The 23782-nt window shown below is 46.9% G+C and overlaps 1 protein-coding gene across 2 annotated transcripts in view; it reads left to right on the top strand.

Moving 5' to 3' along the window:
- Positions 1 to 20748, top strand: part of C8B (complement C8 beta chain) — a 37347-nt gene extending 16599 nt beyond the window's left edge. For both annotated transcript variants that reach the window (XM_081146097.1, XM_081146096.1), the window contains 7 exons: positions 1304 to 1501; positions 4744 to 4984; positions 7453 to 7581; positions 10168 to 10331; positions 15649 to 15802; positions 18109 to 18177; positions 20411 to 20748. In XM_081146097.1, the coding sequence (XP_081002223.1) occupies positions 1304 to 1501; positions 4744 to 4984; positions 7453 to 7581; positions 10168 to 10331; positions 15649 to 15802; positions 18109 to 18177; positions 20411 to 20562 (1107 nt within the window). In that variant the 3' untranslated portion in view covers positions 20563 to 20748. The remainder of the gene's footprint in view (positions 1 to 1303; positions 1502 to 4743; positions 4985 to 7452; positions 7582 to 10167; positions 10332 to 15648; positions 15803 to 18108; positions 18178 to 20410) is intronic.
- Positions 20749 to 23782: the final 3034 nt, after the last annotated feature.

The raw sequence follows: 23782 nt of genomic DNA, 5'->3' as shown, positions 1-23782 counted from the left end.
TGCCCTCCCCACAGCCTCTACGTTCAAGGGAAGATCTTAGAACAGCCATTTATCATCCAGGCTAAAGTAACTCCTCACCCTGGCAGGATATACAGGGCTCTGAGGCAAAAGTAGGTTTACATTTGTTCATGCAGAAAACAATACAATAATTAAGAAATAACAATACAAGAATAAACTCTGTTTCACATACACCTGTAAGCCTACTTTGGCCCCACCCTGTATATCTCAGCCTCCTCTCTTCAGAGCCAGCCCTTCTGGAGCACGGCACCAGGTGCTATACTGTGTTTTACCCTATAAACTCAACCCTTGGAACGAGCCCAGTGGGAGGAATAAGTATTGTCTCCACTTTACACATGAAAACACTGACGCATGGAGAGGTGAAGTCGTCGGATGCCCAGGGTTACCCTACTTGAAAATGACAGCGGCACATTTCACCTCCGGCAGCCTCATTCAAGGCCACACTCGGGGTCACTTCTGCTTTTCTTTAGTGGCAGCTGAGGTGCTGTGGGGCCACAAGCATCTAGAAGCTGATGGGCTGGGGATGGAAATGATTTGGGACTGGTCACTCCAGGGCCACCAAGGCAGTAACCTTGGCAGTTCCCCTGTGCATGGGATGAGCAGCCCTGGTTTTCAAGCAAATAGCTCTTCTGGGTTCAATCAAAGGCATTTTCCTGCCCCTGTCACTCCATCCCCACTGCATCACCTCTAATCAGACCCTTATTACCTGTCCTGCCATTCCTCTTACAGCCTCCTCATTGGCCTATCTCTCTGACCCTAAATTTGTCCCTACCACTCCAGCCACTATGTTGTCCTATAGTGATCTTCCTGAGGCCCGGCAACTTCTTCTGTTGGCTCCTCTTTGGATTAAGTCCAACTTCAGAGCCAGTCATCTCAGAAGCCCAAGCATTTTTATGCCAGCACATTCTCTCACAACACCTCTCTCTTCTCAGTCTCGTATCTTATGATACAAACACACCAGAACCCCTTGCAGTTTTTAAATACATCCTGCCCTTCCCCACCTTCATGCCTTTGCCTTTGCCAAGTCCACAGCCCAAAATGTTCTCCTGCCTTTCTTCCATTGAAACCCAAACCAAGCACGTGCTTCTGAATATTACCCCACAGCACTGAACACCTCTGTCGGGAGCCCTGTGGGTAGGGACAGAGTTGGCCCTGAGTTTCCCGTAACCAGAGCACCTAGTCCAGTGCCTGGCACATAGTAAGAGTACCGTGGGTGTTTGCTGACTTGTACTGAACTAATGGGAATCAGATGAAATAAGGATCATTTTCTTTTTACTTCCTTTAGACCCAAAGCAAATATGAATTTGCACTGACAGAATATGAATCATACTCAGATTTTGAACATAATGTCACAAAGGCAGAAGCCAGCCAGTTTAGTTTCAGCTTTGGTTTCACGCTACCTGGAATATTTGAACTTGGCCGTGACATGGCAAGTGATAACAACCGACGTTTTGTCAGCAAAACCAAACGATTCTCTCATACTGTAAGTACCCTTTCATTGCTCTTCAATTTCTATATATTCACCGGTGTGTCTATAGTTCACATGACTTACTAGTCCTAGCACCCAATTACATTTCTATTTTCTTGACAATCTTTTCACGCACACACGCACACACAATAACATGGTCTTACGTTAACTTACTTTTTAGAAGGCCAAGCAGCGGTAGCCTTCTCAAACTAATTACTCCAATTTTCTAATAAGCTTTTTCCCTTGGTTTTCATTCATTTAAGATTGTAGCTTTGCCAGACCAGGTCATCTCTGGAGACTTTGAAACCCAGCAGTTTGACTTCCATCTCAAACATTCAGCTGACATTCCTCTCCAGAAAGTCACCCAAGACCTCTTCGCTAACTTCTTGGGGGCAATCTGGTGGTGTTGACCTCACAGCATGCACCTGTTTCTCCTATAGTCTTTCTGCTCCTTGTCAGTTCCCTTCCTGGGTTCTAACATCCCCACCTGTTCTTTATTTAATTAGTCACAGCTTCCCTTCTTACTCTACAGCCAGCCTAGGTGACCCCTTCTACTCAGGTCCCTCCTCTAAAGGACAAGCCATGAGCCTTCATCAACTGCTTCCAGCCTTCCTGTTAAGCTCTGAGCAGTACCACCCACTCTTTGTTGCGTCAGGACCTTGCTGACACTCCAACACAAGTTCTCCCTCCTAAACTTTGTGTGTGACATAGCATTCTTCTTCTACTACTGTTCCAGCCTAAGAATTTCAGAATCATATTTGGTTCTCTCTTCCCTTCATTTCCACAGTTGTTGCCCACCAAATCCTTCCGTATCACTCTTCAATATTTTTAAGTCTCTGATTCTACCTGACCTAGCCCAGGCCCTTTCATCTCTTGCTCTGCCCTCCTGCAGGCTCTCCTGTCTTCCAACTTGCCCTTTCAAATGCCTGGGCTGCCAGAAAAATGTTTCTATGATGCTAACCTAACCATATCATCTGCTCCCTGTCACCCGTAAGGTGAAGGTCAAAGTCCATGACTTGATGGAAGAAGAGTAATCGGAGTGGGAAGTAAGGGGATGTGATGTTGGAGAGCAGATAACAGGCAGATTTGAGGAACCTTGGGTTCCAGAGTGAGAGACACGCATTTTCTTCTCGGAATCTTTTCATCATGGGTGTGACGTGATAGAAAATTAATCTGAGAGGTACTTGGCAGAGAACCAAGACTAAAAGTCAATGACAATTTATACGAGAAGAAAGAAATGGTGAGGGCTCAGAAAGGCCTCTGCTGCTAAAATGCCAACCAGGAGAGAAAGAGTAGTAAACATGAATTGGACTGTAATTGTCTTTGTTTACTGTTCCTCACCTTCTAGGCTGTGAGCTGCTCAGCAGCAGAGGCTAGTTTTAAAAAATTTTTAGATTCAGGATGGCAGGTGCTCAAGACTGAAATATGGTGATGAAGGAGAGAACCAATTAAAAGGAACTTACCTTGTTAAGAGAGAAAACTAAGGGTACCATCCATCTACTCCCTCCCTTTCTTCTCTCCCTCCCTCCCCACCGCTCTGATTCAAGCAGCCACTTCTAGCGTGCTTACATTGTGCTAGGCACTGAACTAGAGACCTGGGACCTAAAGACAAATATAGCATGATTCTTGCCTTCAAACTCAGGGCCTAGTAGGAGAGATAAATGTGAATGTAGGTAACTTATTCTTAATTTTTTAATATCAGTTATAATACAGAATGGTATAAGCTATGAAGGACATATAAGCAAAGTGCAATGCAACCCTGGAAAATAGAGCATTTGTGTAGGAAATTCAGAGTTGGTATCAAATAGGCGGCAACAGCTAAGCAAACATTTAAAATGGAAGTAGGTGTGTGTCAGGCAGAAAACGGAGGGAAGAGCATTTCTGGCAGAAGGAACAGAATGTGCAAAATCATATTATGAAATAGAATGGCAGGTCTGGGGAATCATGAGAAATTAGATGATGCGTGATGTATGGCGTGGGTGATGGAAAATAGTAAGGCAGGGGGAGGAATACTTGAAGGTTGTAGAAGCTGAAGCCAGAGAGGCTCTCCAGGGACAGATTGTGAAGTTCTGGTATTCAAAGCAAGGGAGGTGATTTTATTCTGGAGGCAACAGCCAACCAATGCATGGGTTTGTTTTAAGCCCAGAGGGACATTATAATAGTACTGTCAGAATGTAAGGATGTTGGTTCTAACTGGAGCGTTGAAGGCAGGCTAGAAAAAGAAGAGACACCAGTGGAGAAGCTTTTATAATAACCCAAGCAAGAGATGAAGCCTAAACTAGTTAGAAAAATCATGAGCAAGGCACCTAGTGACTGCTTGGGTTGGAAGGGTAGGGAGAAAGGAAGGGAGTCATGAGTCACTGGGGTAGGACTAGAATGGGTGGGAGCCAGGCAGGCAGCAGGTGAGGGGTCTGGGTGGTGGGCACACCCGGAGCTGGCATGGCTTTATAGAGCTGATCGGTCAAGCTGGCTGAAGTTTTAAGATTTGGGCAGAATGTACTTCACAGACACTTGCCACCTTTTCACCTTTTCCTCTGTGTCCACCACAGGGTAAGAACTGTCACCTTGGGTTGTATCAACACCTCCTGGATGTTCGCACTCCATGTAGCATTGCCGCCTTTCAGACAATCCCCCGCACCCAGCTTTTTCTGTAAAGGGCCAGATAGTAAATATTGTACGTTTTGTGGGGCCCTACGGGCCCTGTGGCCACTGCTCTATTCGGCCACTGCATGTGGCAGCAGCTTTGGACATAAACGCCCGGACATGGCTGCACTCCAATAACCCTTTATTCCCAAAGTCAGGCACGGAGTTGGTGTGCAGGCCGCGGCTTGTCGTCTCTGGCCACACACGACAACGTCTGGCCTTCTTACAGCACTGCTTTTACTCTTTCTTGAGCAGCTTTTCTGCAGAACAACATAAAGAACGTGCGTCCCCAGGTCAGCAAACCCTGCGTCCCATCAGAACTGCCTCCTGTGCCCGGCCGCCCTCTGCCCGGTCATGCCCGGCTACCTCCCCTTCTCATTCCTCATTCGCTCCTTGAAGGAGCTGAGCCAAGAGCCAGCTCTCCCAAGCTGAAAAGGACATCGGAATGTTGAGGAGACACCAGGCCTTGTAGGAGAGGCCGTCACCCCTCCAGTACCCTAAAGGGGTCATAAGAGCGATGGCCTTGGCCCGAGAACATGGGATGGTATTTGTCAGGTCCACCTTCTCGCCCGGATGCCTGACGTCCCAGGTCTGCTTTCCCATGTTTCACGTAGAGCAGCCGGTTTCTGCACGCGCGCGCCGACCTGGAGGTGGCGCGCTACCGGCTGCGCTCCCGAAGGCTCATGATCCACCCCGAGTTCCTGCGGCGCGCCCGGGGGCTGCCCCTGGAGTACGCCTACGGCGAGTACCGGGACCTCTTCCGCGACTTCGGGACCCACTACATCACCGAGGCCGTGCTGGGGGGCGTCTACGAATACACGCTTGTCCTGAACCAGGAGGCCATGGAGAAAGCAGGTGCACGGCCCAGGGGACCAGGGCTTCCCCGGGGGCGCACGTGAGCTCTGCGCGGTGATGGGGGGAGCGGCCGTTAGCTGCCAGGACATGAGCTCTAAGCTGTGCTCCTTGTTCCCCTCCCTGGCTGTACTGTCACAGTTTCATTTGCAGATTCCTCCTCTGTATTTTAACTTGTTAATGTTGGTCCTCCGCCCAGCCCTCTGTCCCTGGCAGTCCAGTTTTCTTTTAAATCTATCTTTATTGATTTCAGAGAAAGGAAGGGAAAGGGAGAGAGAGAAACATCAATGATGAGAGAGTCATTGATCCGCTGCCTCCTGCATGCCCCGGACTGGGGATCGAGCCCGCAACCCAGGCATCTGCCCTGACCGGGAATGGAACTGCCATCTCCTGGATCATAGGTCATGCTCAACCGCTGAGCCACGCCAGCAGGGCAGTCCTCTTTTCTACTACTATTCTCTCTAGACAATAGCATCTAATCTTATGGCTTTAAATGCCTTCAACATGCAGGTAATTCCCAATTTATATATCCATCCTGCATCTCTTCTTTGCAACCAAGAGCTTATATCAAAATGCCTCCTTGAGCCCTCGCCGGTTTGGCTGAGTGGTTAGGGCGTTGGTCTGCAGACTGAAGGGTCCTGGGTTGAATTCTGGCCAAGGGCGCATACGTTGGTTGCAGGCTAGATCCCCAGCCCCAGTCAGGGCACATGCGGGAGGCAACCAATAGATGTGTCTCTCTCACATCAATGTTTCTCTCTCTCTCCCTCCCTCCCTCCCTTCCACTATCTCTGAAAAACAATGGAAAAAATACCCTCGGGTGAGGATTTAAAAAAAAAAATGCCTCCTTGATATCTCCAATGTCTAACAACCATCACAACTTTAACACGCCCCCAAAGAGAACATTTGCTTTCCATAGACATGCACATCTCAGACTGGTTCCATCGTCCAACCCGTGGCTCCAACTAAAGACCTAGGAGTTAACCTCGGTTATTTTACCTTCCTTTCAACCTATTAGCAAGTCCCATCAGCTCTAGCTCCAAATCACATTTTCTCTATCTTTATTGTTACCATCTTATGCTCGCCCCAGGACCAGTACTTCTCAAAATGTGAATGTGAGTTATTTGAGAATCTCGTAAGAGGCACGTTCAGAATGGGTCAGTTTCAGGTGAGACCCAGGGTTCCGCACTTCTGGCAAGCTTTGACGTGATGGCAGTGCTGCTCACCCATAAACCACACTTTAAACATCAAGGTTGCAGATCATCACCACAGCCTCCAAACTAACGTTCAACTCCCGTTCCTGCTCTGCAGCCCATTGTCACACAGATAGTACAGGTCTTTCCAAGTGTAATCAACTGCAAGTCTAAGATGTGATTCCTGCCTCCCAATCTGGTATTGATTCAAACAATGTGGCACTTGTCAGGTTAGGTGACCTGCCCCAGGTCACACAGCTGACAGTGGCAGAGCCAGGTCTTGGTTGTACGTCCAGTGTACTTGCTAGAGGCCACAGGGTACCTAATGTATGTTGTGGAGGCCTCAGTCTTGCCACGATAGAGGGTCCCTTTCTCCAGACCAGCAGTTTCAAAAGTGCTTTTCATACCTCCTCAAATGGACTCTGATCAAATAAGTTGGGGAAGCATAATCGATCCCACTTTAGGAGTTTCTCGAGCATGCCACCATGCGATGACCTCTCCACCTCCTCTGATGCAACACAGGGCCACAGGAGCCCTTTTGCTTGTAAAACTCACCAGCACAAGAATTATAAGAGATATTGTCAAGGGATTCATGTTTCAAGGACCATGCTTGGGGGGATACTGATCTGCACCCACATTACTAGGCAACTCGAGCAGTCAAAATTCCTATTCTTGCTACTGGCCTCAAAGTGCTACAGAAAGGTGCTTACAGGTCACACCTGAGGCTTCAGCAAGCCCGGGGGGGGAGGAGGTCTTGGGAAGAATCAGAGCGGGATGAGTGGGAGATGATCCAAAAATTAAGAAGGAATAAGGAATGGGCCCCTTTGCCAGGTATAGTACCCGGCACTCTAGATGCATTGCCTCAGTCAATTGATGAGCTCTTTCTACTGCCTGGAAGATTAGAGAAGGGAGGGTCAGGGGAAGGGAGGCGTTGCTGCAGCCTGTATTCACTGGGTCAGTCCCTGGATACCTGATAAGGAACCTCGTTTTTAGAAAAGGATTCTGAGCACATCCCCTCTCGGGCTGGCGGCAAACACCCTCAGGGGCCATCAGGAGGCTGAAGGGGCAGCTGACTCTGGTCTCTTATGAGGCCTATATCCTGGCCCAGGAGCTATTTGCATTTCTTGTCATCAGGCTGGCCACCCATTTATTTGAACCCAAGTCCCTGTGTGACAAGTCCCCATGACACCCAGCAAGGGCTGGGCCTCTGGAATCATCCACAGGAAGAGGGACCGGGTGAATTACCTCTCGGTCATGAGCCTCTTTTCTTGCTTCTTTCAGATTATTCTCTGAAGGATGTCCATGCCTGTGCGAAAGCAGGCTTCAGAATCGGCGCTGCCTTCACAGCAGTCTACCTCAAGCTTGGTGTGTCGATGGCCCTGTGCGAGGGAGTCCTGAGGGATATAAAAGGTGAGTGGCAGGGGCACGTGACTTCTATGCCTATCTTCTTTCCCTCTCTAGCTCCTCCAGGGCCTCGTCTTTCTTTAAGTTAAATACTGGCTATTCCAAGGTATTTCAATGAAAATAATAGCGATTCAGCTTGGTTGGTTGGAGTGGCGGTGCCCCGCATACCAAAAGGTTTCGAGTTGGATTCTGATCGACGTTTCTCTCTCTCCTCTCCCTCTCTCTCTCTCTCAAAATCAATAAAACATATCCTTGGGTGAGGATTTAAAATAATAATTCATTCAATTAAAATTTACCTAGCCCCTACTCTGTGCTGGGCATAAAGAATGAATAAGATCGTATGTCTATCCTCATGGTGCCCACATGAAGTAGGCAAACAAAGAACCAATGACAAGACAGCGATAGGCACCAAACCCAATTGGGGGCCTCCGGGCAGCCTTCCTAAGGGAGGGGTCATTTGAATTGCCCCTGGAGGAGTAAAGTATCAAGGTTGTGTTGTAAGCGGGGGGGGGGGGGGGGGGGGGGGGGACGGACTGGATGGGAGTTGACCCCCCACCCCACCCCCCGGGTTGAGCCGGGTTGAGGTAGGATGTTGGGGTTGGGGGAGGCAGCTGAGGGGGCTAGTCCTGCCCTGAGACGATGGACTTTACTGAGACTAGCCAAGCAGGCAAAGCCACAAATCCTGTAGCAGAGCCCACATGGCAGGCAGGAGGTGCATATTGAAGCCAGGATGTAGAGCCAGGTGTCTCAGGAGCAGGCATCTCGAAGGCCGTACAAAGGAGCTGGGGACTCGGCACAGCGAGGGGAGGAGACAGAGAGGCTGATGGGCAGGGCTCCGGTCCCCAGCGCCTTCTGCCCCTCGAGCAGCTCTCCTGTGTCTGCTCTGCTTACTGAGCTCATGTGAAGAAAGACTTCCCCAGCCCAAACAAAATAAAACAACAACAAAAATTAACTGCTGGCCCAGAACAATGTCTCACACTGTGACTGAAGTGTGGTTGATATTGTTGTTTATTTGCCCACTTTGGTGCGGCTGGGTTGGAAGGTGCGTCCTACGGGGGGGGGGGGGCATACATAAAACACAGGTGCTCTTTAGAGACCACCTGTGAAGTGGCCCCATCCAGGTCACTAGACAGAACATCGCTCAGCACCCAGAAACCCTTGCCGGTCACAGCTCCTCCCTTCCTTTTGGAGAGGACACTATCCTGACTTCTGTGCTAAACATGTTCTTCCTTTCTTAACAGTTTCACCACCCACATGTACCGCTGACCGGTATGGCTCAGTGTTGCTTGGTTTTGAGCTGTATGTGGATGGAATGGAATCTTTTCAGTTCTGTGGGTGTTTTCTGTTCATCCAATAGCATGTTTTTGTGTATAACTACAGTTAGTTCATTGCCATTGCTGCATAGTATTTTACTGTGTGTATACAACAGTTAGTCCATTCTGCTGTTGAGTCTGGGTCATTTGCTATTTCATACAGTTAGAATCAATGCTGCTCTGAGCATTCTCACAAGTCATCTGGTCCCCATGTGCAAGTGCCCTTCTAAGGACTACACCTAGGAGTGGGATTTTTGGGTTGTCGAGCATGTACTTTTTCGGGACTAGATTGTGCCAAGCTGTCTTCTAAAATGGTTGTACCAGTTTGCACTCCTACCCACAGTAGCGAGACTGCCTAAGTATGACAAACAGGTGTCACAGGCTCAGAACTGAGCAGTCATCACTTTACACCAGCTCTTTTGGCCTTGGGCACATAAATAAATTAGAATGGGAATGACTCACTGATATGATTGAGAGCTTTCTGGGAAATGCCATGAAAAATCAAAATAATAATTGCTTTACAGTGGATATTCTTTCATAGGTATGTATCCTGTACAGAGCCCAGCCTTTAAAATTTCCCCAGCTTTGCCATCCCACACAAAGAAGCCATATAGCTTAGAACTTGGGCAGGACTATATGCATAAATTCCTTCACACCAGTGCCTGAGATTTTTTATCTGCAAAGTAAGGATTATGTAGTTTCTCTATTGTAGTGAAAATTGAATGACTATATGTACAACATTTGGATTAGTGACTGACACATAATGATCAATAACCTATCTATCTACCAATCTATTTACCTATCTATGATCTATGAATCTATCCCTATGTATGTATGGATTTATGTATCTATCATCTACCAATTTATTTACCTATTCATGATCTATCAACCTACCCATATGAATGTATGTGTGTATATAGGTATGTATCTATCAGCTATCTACTAACCTATTTACATAGCCATGATTTATTAATTTATCCATAACCATCTATCGGATATCTATCTTCCATTGATTCACTTAGTGACTGGCATTTATAGATGCTCAAAATAAATGTCCCTCTTGTTCTGCCCCCAGCTTGCATCCTATATGACGGGGTGAGCTGCCTTTTGCCCCTTGCAATGTGACTCTCTTGCTGGCAGGGATATGCGTCTTGTCTGCCCACTTCTCCTGGGCGAGCTCGGGGGATATCATGGTAACCAGGTTGTTGGTTGGTTTACAGTAAACTCTAAGCTACAAAAGTAGATTGCCTGACATTCCAGGTCTCTGTGTCCATATCAGACAGAAACAAGAGACAAAGCGTAATAGAGGACTTGGTGGTCCGCGTGCGAGGAGGCGCAAGTGAGTATGTCACCGCCCTGGCGTACAAGGACCTGCCGACAGCGGAGCTGATGCAGGAGTGGGGGGACGCAGTGCAGTACAACCCCGACATCATCAAAATTCAGGTACGGCTGGGCAGCGCTCCACCCACCCTTCCCTCTACTACGGGCCCATGAGAGACTCGGGCCCTAACCCTGAGGCGCATACGCTATAGTGGAAAATAATCTGGAGTGAACTGATCACAATATACTGCTGAGCACCAGCTAGACGTCCCTGACTCCCTCTCACTTGGGCCCCACGGAGCTAAAGAAAATTAACCACCAGCTTCTAATTCCAGCCCTCTTACATTAACGTGGTTCCTATTTCATCGGAGAATTACTCATTCAGTTATTTGCTCATTTAAATATTCATTTAGGCAACCAACAAACAGTTGCTGTGTTCCTGAAATGTGATAGGAACTGAGGCACTGGAGGAAAATAGAGGGAGGTGAAAGGAAGAAAACGACAGTCTATGCGGGACAGTAAGACACAGGACAGGATAATACATCGTAGTAATCACTGACATCTTTTGGGCACCTACTGTATCCATGACACTCCGCCAGGGGCTTTAATAGGGTTATTTCATTTAATCCCCACAAGTCTGCAAGTTAATACGCTTATCTTTATTTTGTGGCTGATCAAAATCAAGGTCACAGAGGTTGCACCCACCTGCGGCTGCTTGGAAGTCTCTATCAAGTTCAGACCCGAGACTTGCACCTTTCCTCTCACCTCCAGACTTTCCTGAGGGTGTAGTGAATAAAAAATAATAATCCCAACCACCTGTCACCCAAACAAGAGCAGTTTCGCAAACTTAAACTAAAAAGACGTTTGCTAGAACAGGACTGTCATACACATCAGCAGCGGTAGGTCCTTGCCTGTGGGGCCTTCAGGACGGTGTCCGTGTCACATCTCGCACGCCCTCTTCTTGCCATCACCTGTATAGCCACTGATGGTCCAGCGTCCAGCCCCTGGGGATTTACTGTTGCAGCGGAGGGGAGCTGGGGGGCTGGAGCTTCGACGGGAGGCTCTTGCAATTTCCCACAAGGTCTTTATTTGTATGTCAAATGCATAGTTTCTGCAGAACAAGGAGGCTGCCATTGAAATCCTCTATTCAGTGGTGACAATTAGGCAAGCATCGAGGAGGATAATGGTGCGGGCAGCTCTGGAGAAATCTGGGATTGGCTGACGGCGTGGTGACACTGGTTGGTGTCACATATAGGCATGCGAGGGAACAGAGTTCAGGGAAAACAGACCCGTGGTATTTACATTTTTCTTATCTCTTACCTGAATCTTTTATTTAAAACTTAGAATTAATCGATTCCCCTGATAACCCACCTAAATAGGTTGGGTGCCAGCCTGGGCATTGGGAATCTCAAGTGCCAGGCATAAGAAGGGCTGTTTGGGCTGGAAGAGGGGAAGGCATTAGAGAATCAGAGATGTTTTCAGGAGAAGGGGAGGCAGGATTGTTGGAGGTTTTTACACACTTCCTCTGTGTGTCGCTAACCTGAGTGGGAAACATACATTCTAGGCATCCCACTCCTTCCTGCAGTTTCTGGAAAGAGAATACTGCAGATGGCATTCCATGACCCCTGACTAATTCTTCTCTGCAGAGTCAGACGACCAGGTAGCTGGAGCAGTGGTTGCTTCCAGGAGAGCAGAGCCCACCATGTAAGTGATTCCTAGACCCAAGTGTTGGCCGAGGCTTGTGTACATAACCCGGCGTCGAAGATCACAGTCTGAAACGTGATTTCTGGAGGAGCCAGGTGGGCAGGGCAGCAGCCGCGGGGGGCCCGTCCACACTGTCACCCGGGAGCTTCAGACACAGAGAGACGGCTCTCTGCTCAGAGGAGGGTTAAAAGAAGGCGACAGGTGTAGGAAGGGAATTCTAAACACAGAAGACTGACGTGGCATTCAAGATGCAGAAGACAAGCATATGTCTGAAATATAAAAAAATAGATAAAACACAGAAAAACAGAAGTAAGTTGGGAATGCACCTGCTTTGTGATTATAACAAAATTTAAGAAAATGAGGAACTGGTGAACTTAAAAATAGAGGCTGGGATGTTTAGACACTAATCAGGTGAAAAGGGAAGGAGCTGAATATAGGAAACCAAAGGCACGGTAGCAGAATTAAATCCTACAGTGGAAACTATAAAGAATGGAATCGGCACTGCAGAAAATTGAGGCAGTGATGGGGAAGGTGCTATAAAAATGTTTGTAGAATGTAGGAGCAAAAGATGAGATTAAAACAATGACATAAATATGATGGGCAGAGACTACAGAGTGGAAATCTAAAACTCAGGGACTTCCTCCTGAGTAAGAGACAAAATTACATTAGAAGATGCATTAATCAAACACATAACGAGAGAGATTTCCCTGAGCTGACAGTGCGAAATGAGCCACTCATTGAAAAGTAGGCAAAAGTACTGAACAAAAAGAAAAAGAAGAAGAAGAAAAAACTGTACTGAAACACACCCTGGTGATCTTTTTCTTTATACTTTTAGAAACAAATAGCCTATAAATATAAAAGTCATACTGGTCTTAGAATTCTTTGCAACACTAAATGCCTGAAGATACTGGAGTGACAGCCACGAGTTCTGGAAGGAAAAAGCTGTGGCCCATTGAAATGATCCTTAATGGATAAAACATCCCAAAGACATGTTGAGATAATAGAGGAAGTACGTACAGGGTGGCCAGGTTTATATATATATAGTTAAATTATTTTCCTAAAGGATTGTATGGACACACACACACACACACACACACACACCACTAAAAATGCTTATGGCTTTTGATTCAATAACCCTAAATGCAGAATCAGCTAAACAAATAATTTTAAAAGTTAGTAAAGATGTGCGTATAAAAACATGCTTTGTTTTATGTTATTTTTAATAGCAAAAGAGAAAAGAAAATAGGGAAACAACCTAAAGATTTAATAACAGGGCAAGAGTCTAATATGTTCTAGTTCATCCTACAGCAGGGTGCTATGTAGCCATAAAAAATCATTTTATGCTCATAATATGATGTGAAGTGAAAAGGGTGGAATATAAAACTACACTTGTCTTGAGCCACCTATTTGGTGTAAATATTTTTCCATCTATCTATCTATCCAAAAATATATACTGAAAGGAAATAGACCATGTTGGTAACAGTTCCCACTACTGTATGGCTCTGGTTAATCTATTTAACTTTTCTGTGCCTTAACCTTTTCATCTGTAAAATGGGAATACAGAAGACCGCCTGGCTCATAAGACTGTTGTGAAGATTAAGTTAGATAATGCATGTGAAGTGTTTAGTTCAGCACCTAATATATGCTAGCTGTGGCAATAATTATTTGTTATCATTAAAAATGTCAAACACCAGGGTCCGTTATAGAGAGCTTCATGGCGTTTAATAGGTAGCACCCATCATCTCTTTGCAGCAATACAATAAATAAAAGTTTTATAAGGACAGATGTACTAAGGGCCTAATAATCAATGTGCGTAGTTAGGATTGTGTGTTTTGGGAAGAGAGGGAAAGAAAAAAGGAGGGAAGAAAGGAGGGAGGAAAGGAGGGAGAGAGGGAGGGAGGGATGAAGGAGAAGAGAAAAGAGAAAAAGACAGGAAAAGAGGCCCAGCCAGCCAAAGAACAGACAGATGTGTCATATTAACGTAATTTAAAGAGGGAGCTGTGAGGTTCTGAGAGGCTGCTGCTCAGAACTCCACAAAAGTCTGCAAAATTTGGAGAACACTGAAATAGAGGTTAGAAGTGGAAATAGTCAAAGCATTTGTATCAATAACCATCATGAACTAGTAGGAAGAACAAAGGCTTTGCACTAGAAGACTGGCAGTGCTATTTTGTGAGTTATTTGACTTTGTTCAGTGACTCAACCTCTCCTGAAAACAGGACCAATGGCTACTACCTTATGAAAATAAAGTGGGGCCATATTTGTAAACCACCAGCACAGCTCCCGGCACACAGTAGATGTGGAAGATTCAGTCCAGTTCTGCCTCTGACTTGCTCTGTCTCCTGGAGACAATAGTGCTGGTAGGAAAACGTCTGGATGGTTAAAGGCAGCCTTTCAGGGTCCTCTGTAGGGAAGGCTGCCTGTTGGAAGGGCTCATGGTTTGTGTATAGCAAACCCTCCCCTATGTGTGGGCCAGCAGGCTGGAAGGTTCTGCAAACAGCCCCTGGATCAATTCATTGACCACAAAATGGTGAGACAATGGGACCACCAAGGGGCCTTGCTCTGCCCACCGGGGTGAAGGTCAGCATCAGACGCATTAAGAAATGGAAGCAATTTTCTTCTCACTGGAGGCTTCTATTAGGCATGATTGCCTGCATTTAGACAGACCCTAAACTCTCCAGGGCTGAATTAGGGCAGGATCGTTAACAAAATCTGGAGAGGAACCTGGCCCTGGAGCTGAAACTAGAGCCAAGAGACTGCACATTTCTAACTACCTTTTGGGACTTTGCCCCTGGTTTTTCCTGACCTGTGAGCACCACCACTTCGATCCGTGGCTTCGGGTTCTCAACCCTGCCGTGCCCTCTGAGGGCCCTCGCGGCTCTTCCTGCTTCTGTGGCTCTGCCACCCGCATGCTGTCCTCGGTGCCCGATGCACTGCCCTCATGAGGAGCCTGCAGTACCCCCGGAATTACCCACTTTATCAGCAGCTCTCACTAAGCGCAGGGCCGGAGCCTAGAGACAGAACTGAGCAGTTTGTAGCCCTGATCTCCAGCTTACAATCTAATTAGAGAAGAGGGAGAGGAAGAGAGAGATTTCAACACATAAAACGTGTAATGACCGCAAGGGAGCAAAAAGAATTTGTATCGGACGCATAGGAAAGAGCTTTCTGAGCATTTCGTGGTGGGAAGGTGTTCCGGGAGCTTCGGGGCTTGGGAAAGGCTCCCTGATAGTGGCTCTTGCAGGATGCTTTTGATGGATTTGGAGGGGGAGTGATGTTAGGACCAGGTTGCTTTAATGCTTTCAAAGAGCCGCCCAAAAGTCACCTCCTCCCCGCACTAAAGACAGACAAGCCACCTGCCCTTCTCTAGCCAGTATGTTTCCACTGTTACCTGTCACCACTGTGCTGTAAGAATCTGTTGTAACACGTTTATCTCTATGTCTAGATTCTGAGTATCTTGAGAGTGGGGATTTTATTTTATTCCTTACTTGTGCTGAATTCCTGGCACTTAGGAGGTATGCCGTAAGTACTGGTTGACCTGAACTTGAATGAACTGGTCTGAGGATAGCGGGTGGAGTGGAACAGACGGTGGGGCATCCATCTGCATGCTGTGGCATTTCTCCATAGGAATCCACTTTTGGTCTCCGTGCACTGACCTCCTGCCCGTTCCTGTGGAGCCCTGCTTTCCGCTTCTATTTGATGAATGCCTTCCGTTGACATAATGCCTTCGCTCCTTCCCCAGGCAGAGCCTCTGTATGAGCTGGTGACCGCCACAGACTTCGCCTACTCCAGCACCGTGAAGCAGAACATGAAGCGGGCCCTGGAGGAGTTCCAGAAGGAAGTCAGCTCCTGCCTCTGTGCTCCCTGCCAAGGGAATGGAGTCCCTGTCCTTAAAGGTACCATTTCCAGGCAGCTGGTGTCCCTTGGGGAAGCCATCATCTGGATGGGCTGGTTCTGGGGCCATGTTATCAAAATCACATGTCCTCCAGAGTAGCTCAAGAAGAGTTTCTAGGTTAATGCTTAGGCCTCTGCCTCAGGCCCTGGGGCCTTTCATGAAGCTCTTTTCATTTTTTCAAGGGGAGAAAAGGCCCTCTGGTTGTTTAGAGCCCCTTAAAACTGAGTTTCTTTGGCCTAACTGGGCATTGGAACCATGGGCATACCTAGAGACAAAGCGGGCTTGGTTACCCACCACCATAATAAAGTGGGTATCACAATTAAGCAAGTCTTAACCTTTTTGCTGGTGGAGGGTGTTGCCTCCCATCTGTGAAAAATGCAACACCCGTGACGGGCAATAAAGCAGAATACAATAAAATGAGGTGTGCTTGTACTCGAGACCTGCAGAACTGCTCATGCTTGCGCCCCAACCCGGGCCATGATGTGAGTATCTCTGGAGAAGGGCCCTCATCAGGATGGTGACACTCTCTCCAGGTAGCTCTAACCTGCAGCCGGGGTGTGACTCACAGCTGCTGAAGCCCCCGCCTGTCCTGGACTGGACCTAGGAGACCCTTGCACTCAGGTGCAGCTCAGGGCAGAGCGCATGCCGTTCCTCTGAGGCAGTGGATCCCAGCCCGGGCTGCACGTGGGAATCGCCAGGGAGCTTTCACAAACACAGAGCTGTGGGCCTCTGCCCAAAGTAATTAAAGCGAATCACTGGGACTGGCCTTTGAAAGGGCTTCCCATGTGACTCCACTGTAGAGTTGGGGCTGGGAAGCTGTTCTGTAGCTGAATTCAGGGACAGAAAGGATCGAGGATTTCCCTGAGCTTATAGACTAGTAGGAGAGTCAGGCCTGACCAAAGCGTCACGTTGAAATGTGCCAAGCGGTAGACGTATTAGTCTAGCTCCAAGGAGTCAGGCAGCTAAGCCACGCTGCTCTGGCTGTCAGGACACCTGGGTTCCAGCCACAAGGGATATGGCGGGCCACAGCAGCATGACACTGAAGACAGGAGCAGGTTGAGCTGTGTGATCTGTAACAAGGCGTGGGGATGGACTCAGGAAATCTCTTCTGGCCAAAGAAGGGGCCCTGGGCTGAGCAGAGGAAACCCTGTGTGCATTTCCTGACCAAGACATGATGAGAAGATTGGGGGACTGGGGAGCGGTGGCAAGGGTGGGTCACTAGAACTTGATTCCTAACTTTGCAGATCACATTGGGGTCACTGCAGTGGGCAGGACCAACCTGGGAGAGGCTGGGGCCTGGGATCTTATGCTCTTGTGATGGGCTAGCAAAACTCTGAGGAAACATCCAGCCCAGCCTGATGCCAAAACAGGGCACATAGAGCAACTGGTTCTGGCAGAGCGCAGCCCAGGGAGCCTGTTGGAGTTGGCAGAACAGACCACGTGGATGGAGCAAGCTCAACAGAGGGGTCCAGAAAAGACCTGTTCTCATGGAGGAAGAGCCCAGCTACCGAGCTGAGATTGAGGAACAGGCATCTAACTTGTCCGACAAGATGGATATGAGCACAGGCGACGTAAGCGAGAGCCTGAGGCGGGGAAGTTCTGCCATCAGGACAAGGGCACCTAAGGGAGGGTCCGTTCAGCAGGAAGGAAGTCAGCTCACCGGCTCAAGGTTTGGATCTAGAGTTGCTGATCCCCCTTGCCTTGTGTGAAATATGGACCTGGGAACTGGGACCCACCTGAGGTTCTACACTGGAGGTGAGGGAAAATATGAGACAGGGACTGGGATGCTTGCAGGGCCTGATGTATGAAAGACAGTCCTGTGAAGAGATTCAGTGTGACCCAGATGAGAAAGCTCCAGGGTGATATGTTACAGATTAACATAAGGAATAACTTACAACGTATTAGAGCTGGCTAGAGTAGGATGAGACATCTAAGGGTGGCGAGTTCCTCATCACTAGAGGTGTGCAAGTGGAGGCCAGAAAATTACTGGTGGTGAAAATGACCATTGGCCTCACTGACCACAAGCGTAGCTTCTGACTCTGATCACGTGAGACTAGGTCAAGTTTCTGCTAATGAGTAATATTCCTCAACAAATCCATATAATTCCCCATGATGGCAATAAATGAGCAAAGGATCCTCAAGAAAGGAGCAGGTATTCTTGGCACTGGACCTTCCTAATTCAAAACATTCAACTAAATGTTTGCCCTCTTCTAACCAAATGGAAAAGCAGTGATGTAGAGAACTGAGCTCCAAGAATTCTCTGCATCACGGGGTTGTAGTTCACATTCTCTCTGCATTGTCTTTCAGGATCACGCTGTGACTGCGTCTGTCCTAATGGATTTCAAGGCCAAGGCTGTGAAATCACTTTACGGAAAAGTAAGGAGTCTTTGAGGGTTAGTGGGGAAAGGGAACTCTAGGGAAGTCCAGAGAATAGTATGAAAGAGCAAGAGCAAGGTGGGGGGGTGTGGTAGGGAGGTGGATGCTTTGGAACTTGAGATCCATCCTGGTTCCAGATTGTATATTTCATTATTGTCACAACTGAGAGTGCTTCATGTTGTAGGATGACTGATGGCATTTGCAGGTCATCTCTTTGGGTCATTCTGGAATGCTTACCTTTTTAAATTTATTTAGTGAACTCCTATTCAGCCCTCAAAATCCAGTGCAGATGCCCCTTGTTCTATAGAAAGTCGTCTAACTCCTCCCCCTCTCCAGGTAGAATTAGATAATTCTCCCTTTGGACTCCTGTAGAACTTTGAACATATATTTGTTATAGCTCTCAGCACATTATATTTAGGATTTTGTGTGTCCGTTTCCCCCTGTGTCTGTGAGTAGGGATTATCATGTTAAATTTATCTCCGTGTCCCCATGTCCCAGCACAGTTGCTGCTCAGTGATATGTGTTGAAGTAACAAATGAAAGACTGAACTATTATTAAGATCCCTTCCAGGTCTCAAATTCCTTGGCAACTTTATTATCTGAAAGTTCTCAACCCTCTACTCCTTCCCTTTATTTTTCTTTCTGAGACTTTTTGGTGATACCATTAAAAAAGGAAATGGCACATCAAATAGAAACACTAAACATTTATTAGGTACTTTACTGAGTGTACCAGGCTCCTTGCTGAGTGCTTAACTCAGCTGGGTTCAAATTCCATCTCTTTTATTTAATAACTGTGACCTTGAGCAACTCACTTCACCTCTTTGTGCCTCAGTTTCTTCATCTGTAAAATGGAAATGATGATATTAACTATCTCATAGCTTGTGAGTTTCTCACAAGACATTTAAAGCACATAGAAGATGCTGAACACATTGTAAGGGCCAAATAAATATTGCTTAGTTTGTTTTAGAGCTAAGTAAATAGTGCTATCTGTATTAAATCCTTTTGTGTTTTACATATATCAATTTTACATCTATTCTACATATTTTTAGTTTACATATATTAAGTTTGTATTATACACATATTAAGTCCTTTAATCCTCACAGTGACCTCATAAAGTAGATACTATCAATATCCCCATTTGAAAGAGGAAGAAATTGAGATTTAATGGGTTATGAACTAATTTGCCCAGTGGTCACACACTAGGTACATGTAGGAACCCAGGCTCAGGTTCAGTGGGTCTGACTCTCCAGTCTTTGATCTTGACTCCTGCCTGCACTATTCCCCTCCCCAGCGACATGCTCAGGGTTGTCTTCACTCCCTCTCCTCCCACATTTCAACCACGCCCCGCACAGTGATCTGCCAGGGAGTGTGCAATTGTACAGCCACAGGGTTTCTACTTGTTGGAAGAGACCTTGGAAAACTCCTACCCCAGCCTTCTCATCTTACAAATGGGGAGTCTCAGAGATATTAAGTAGTGTAACCAGAATTACACTGTGAGTTAGAGGCTCAGCCAGACACATGATAGGTATCATGTTGGATATAAGTGATCATTTGCCAACCTCATCAACCGAAAAATCCCCAGGAGAAAGGCAAATGTCAGTGTTATTACCTCATTTAATACACACAAGGCTCACAGTAGATAGCATAGCTCCTATTTTAAACATGAGAAGTAAACTAGCCAGCATCCTATAGCTGAGAACCATCTAAGCTGGAAATCATTTATTTAACAAATATTCACTAAAGGCTTCCAATATGCCAGCCTAGATGCTAGGAGTCTGTGCTGAGCAAATCAGATATAGTGCCCGTCACCATGGAGAACCCCCTTTAGAAAGAAAGGCCAACATTATTTGAATTGTCCCAGACATAGATTTAAAGTTTTAATTGTAACTGCTATAAAATGTTCTGAGAGCTTCAAATATGAAGAATTGATAGGGAGTTGGGGTCAGGGAAGGTTTCCATGTAGGAATAACACTTAACCTGAGATCTGAAGGGTGAATTGACTAGATAAATAGAGGAAGAAGCGTGTTCTGGGCAGGGGGAACTGCATGTGCAAAGGCCCTGCGGTAGAAGGAAGCATGGTGAGAACAATGGCCTAAAAGAAGGATGGCTGACTGAAGGGGGAATATCAGAGATTCAGACTCCCAAAGCCTTTTGGATTATACATCCCACCCCACCTATAGGGCACTGCAGTGTAATAAAGGCAAATTAATGTTCCTTGACCTTCTTTCTTACAGATGTCCCCATTGATGGGCAGTGGAATTGCTGGTCAGACTGGTCTCCATGTTCTGGAGGACATAAAACACGACAAAGGCAGTGCAACAACCCACCTCCTCAAAATGGGGGCAGCCCCTGCTTGGGCCCTGCTTCAGAAACACTTACCTGTTGAAGAAGGGAGGGCTCCTGGCTGATGACACCACTGTGGGCTGCACACAGCAAGCGTTCTGAACCCTAGGAGCTCAGGCAGCTCACCCCACCCCAGCTGCTCACCCCACACTCGCTCCCACCTGGGGCCAGCCCAGGGCTAAAGGGCGGTGCCACACAGGATGTTTACAATAAAGATTTGTAAAAGTCACATTGGTTGGAACACATAGTGAACTAAATAATGACAGGTTCCTGAAGGGCTTAAGCACCTTGGTAATCCTCACTTTGCTCGCCTCTGCAGTTTTCTTGCACTCGCATGTACTACCAGCAGGAACTGTGTTGGCAGTTAGTCACTTTGAAGTCCTACTGTCTAGCAGTGACTGACACAGAGTAGGTGTCCAGTGATGAATCAATGAATAGATAGTAAGTTGCTCCTCCCCTGAGGAATAGTATACTGTCTCTTTCAATGGCAATGGCAGTTCACATTTATTAAATGATTACTTTATACCAAACACAGCGCTTAATTCATCAGTGTGTCAATTCATTGCACCCTCATAATAACCTTATAAGGTGGATGCTATATATTAGCCCTATGAAACAGGTGAGGCTTAAAACAGTTAAGTGACTTGTCCAGAGTTACACATTTAGGAAGTGGCAGAGCTGGGCTGTAAACCTAGGCACTTAGGTTCCAGGGTTTTAAACTTGTAATTATGATGCTCCCTCCTCAGTAAATTTGGGCATTTGATTAACGAAGAATATTTGATGAAATAAAACATGGGGGACAGTGTTCTGTGTGTGTGTGTGTGTGTGTGTGTGTGTGTGTGTGTGAGATTGGCAAATCTTCACCCATGCATCCTGAGTGGCATGGATTCTGGACCCTCAGCTCCCTTGAATGCTGAGCACAGGAAGGGTGTGGTTGTGCACGTTGCAAGCAGGAGTTCTGGGGCAGAGCTGAATTGTGATGACATGAGTGGGTACCCAGAGAAGATCCTGACTTGGCGATAAGAGCCAGGGAAACTGATCACTGAATGAGAGACAGTTAAAAAAAGAATGGAAGAATATAGAGGAGAGGTAGTGTTGGCTGGGAGAGGAAACATGTCAAGGAGAAGTCCAAGTTGATGGCTGTGGGGCAGTGTGCCATGGAAACCTTCCCCTACCTCTGTGCATTCTACTTGGCTCACTCAGGCTTTTGTGCAAATCTCACTTGGGGGAGGGAGGTGCTTGGAGAAGAGAATAAGGCGGCAGTTGATCTTCAGGTTACTAAAAACCAAAATGTGTTTACTAGTAGACTGAGTCAAGTGATCATTCAGTCTTTATTGCACTCATTTGTTCTATGATATTAAAATATCCCTTAATATTTTATTTGCTCTTGAGTACTTTCTATCTGGTTCCAGAATTTCATGTGAATTTACTGAAATCAAATTGGTAGGAAAAAAAAAGTTAGTGGAAGGTGAATTGGCTCATCTTACTCATTTTCAACCAGTTTTGTTGTGGTTGGTTGGTTGGTTGGTTTTTATATCATCTGCTTTGGGTTTGCCATTGGGGCTTAGTGCTGGGGCCTAAGACCTTAACGTGTCCATGACACACCAAAGCATGGTGTGTCCCAAATGGTGTGACCTTAACGTGTCCGTGACACACCAAAGCATGGTGTCACCAGTCTGGCCCCACCAGCCATCGGGAACTGAACAGCCACGGGAAGGAGCTGATGTTTTGTGCTCAGGGGCTGTCACAACACAGTCAGTGTGGCGATCCTGTCTGCACTCCTCAGTCCCTGTGCCCCCTGACATTGAGCTGACGGGCCTGGGCCTTTTTTGTCTTAATATTATTTCTTTGTTGTCTGCTGTTACTTCCACAGGCTAATCCAATAATGTTTTATCTCTTTCATTATACCGAGGGCGTATAATTTTCTTGAGTTATAATCTATCTTCTTTTAAGATTCCCCAGAGACGGGGGAGAGCGGTTCTGTCTTTGGTTGACGGGAGGCTCCCAGGAAGCCGACACCAGTGCGTGGAAGCCGGTGCTGCCAAATTAAATTCTGAATCTCAATCACAGCCACCACTTCTAATGGGAAATTTGAGTTGATTATGGAAATGACAGCCCAGGTTCGTGTTTATTGCATTTAGCAGAAATTGTTTATCCTATTAAATGGGGTCTTGAAGGAGAGAAAATTGAATTGTGGAGCCCCAGCAAATACCCGGGTGACGCCCAGGCGCTGCTAAACTGTGTAATAATTACATTCTTATTTGGGGGCTGAACTTCCCCTCGTGGCTCTTTTTGCAAACAAATGCATTCAGGAGGAGGCTCAAACATAGTGTGAGAATTAAACAAAATAAATACAAACTGTTCTTTTGGAAAGCCTTGGCAACTGTAGTTCACACCAGTGGACCCGAACAGGAGCTGCAAGTCTCCGTGGGGCACAGTCTAGGTGGTGGCTTGGCAGTGGTGCTGGGAGCGCGAACACACCACAGGATACCTGGATGTGGGGGAGTTTTGCGCCCAAAAGCATGAATCTGAAATGCTGTGAGCTCCGCTGCACGCTTGATGGGGGTGGAGGGGGCGGTGCTCCGTGTCTATGCCGCCTCCCTGTATGACCTCAGGCTAATAACATAACTCCCGTGGGAATAATAATTATTATAATTATTATGATAATAGCTGCCAATTATAGAGTGCTTTTCGGTTTATGAAGTCTCTTAGCCTACATTATCTCATTTAATCTTTACCTGAACTTGATGGGGTAGATATTAATGCAATTATCAGATGACTTGTAGAGAAAGTTTCAAAGGGAAGCCTGATCCTTACCGTGAATGAGCTGACGATGGGAATCATGATGGGCTGGTGGCAGGATGTGTGGGGAGGCTGGAAGAAGGAGCGCCTGCTGGCAAAGAATCCAGAGGAAAAGGCCACCTTGGTTGTAAAGAGGACTCTGGCCTGCTCCCAGGCACTTATAGAAAAACAACACAGGGAGAGTGTGCACCTGGGGCAGAAAGCCCTTAGGATGCCGGCCAGGTCTCCCTGAGCGCCTTGGTGGGAAGTATTTTGTTTTACAGATTGAAGCTGCCCTAGTCACAGCGTGTCTATTGCCAGTATTTCCAGGCTGTGCAGACCCTGTATCATAATTCACTCATTTGTCATCTCTTAACCCTTCTCAGATCTAACGTCCGTGAAGGCAGGGATAGGGTCTTCCTGCTGCACCCCTGTCGCCCCAGTACCCAGGCGACAATGAATAACTGTTGCATGAGTTAATG

This window comes from Miniopterus schreibersii (genome assembly GCF_964146895.1).
Source record: "Miniopterus schreibersii genome assembly, chromosome: 8".
Lineage (NCBI taxonomy): Eukaryota > Metazoa > Chordata > Mammalia > Chiroptera > Miniopteridae > Miniopterus > Miniopterus schreibersii.
Note: the sequence above shows the minus strand (reverse complement) of the source record. Positions and strands in the feature narration are given on the sequence as shown.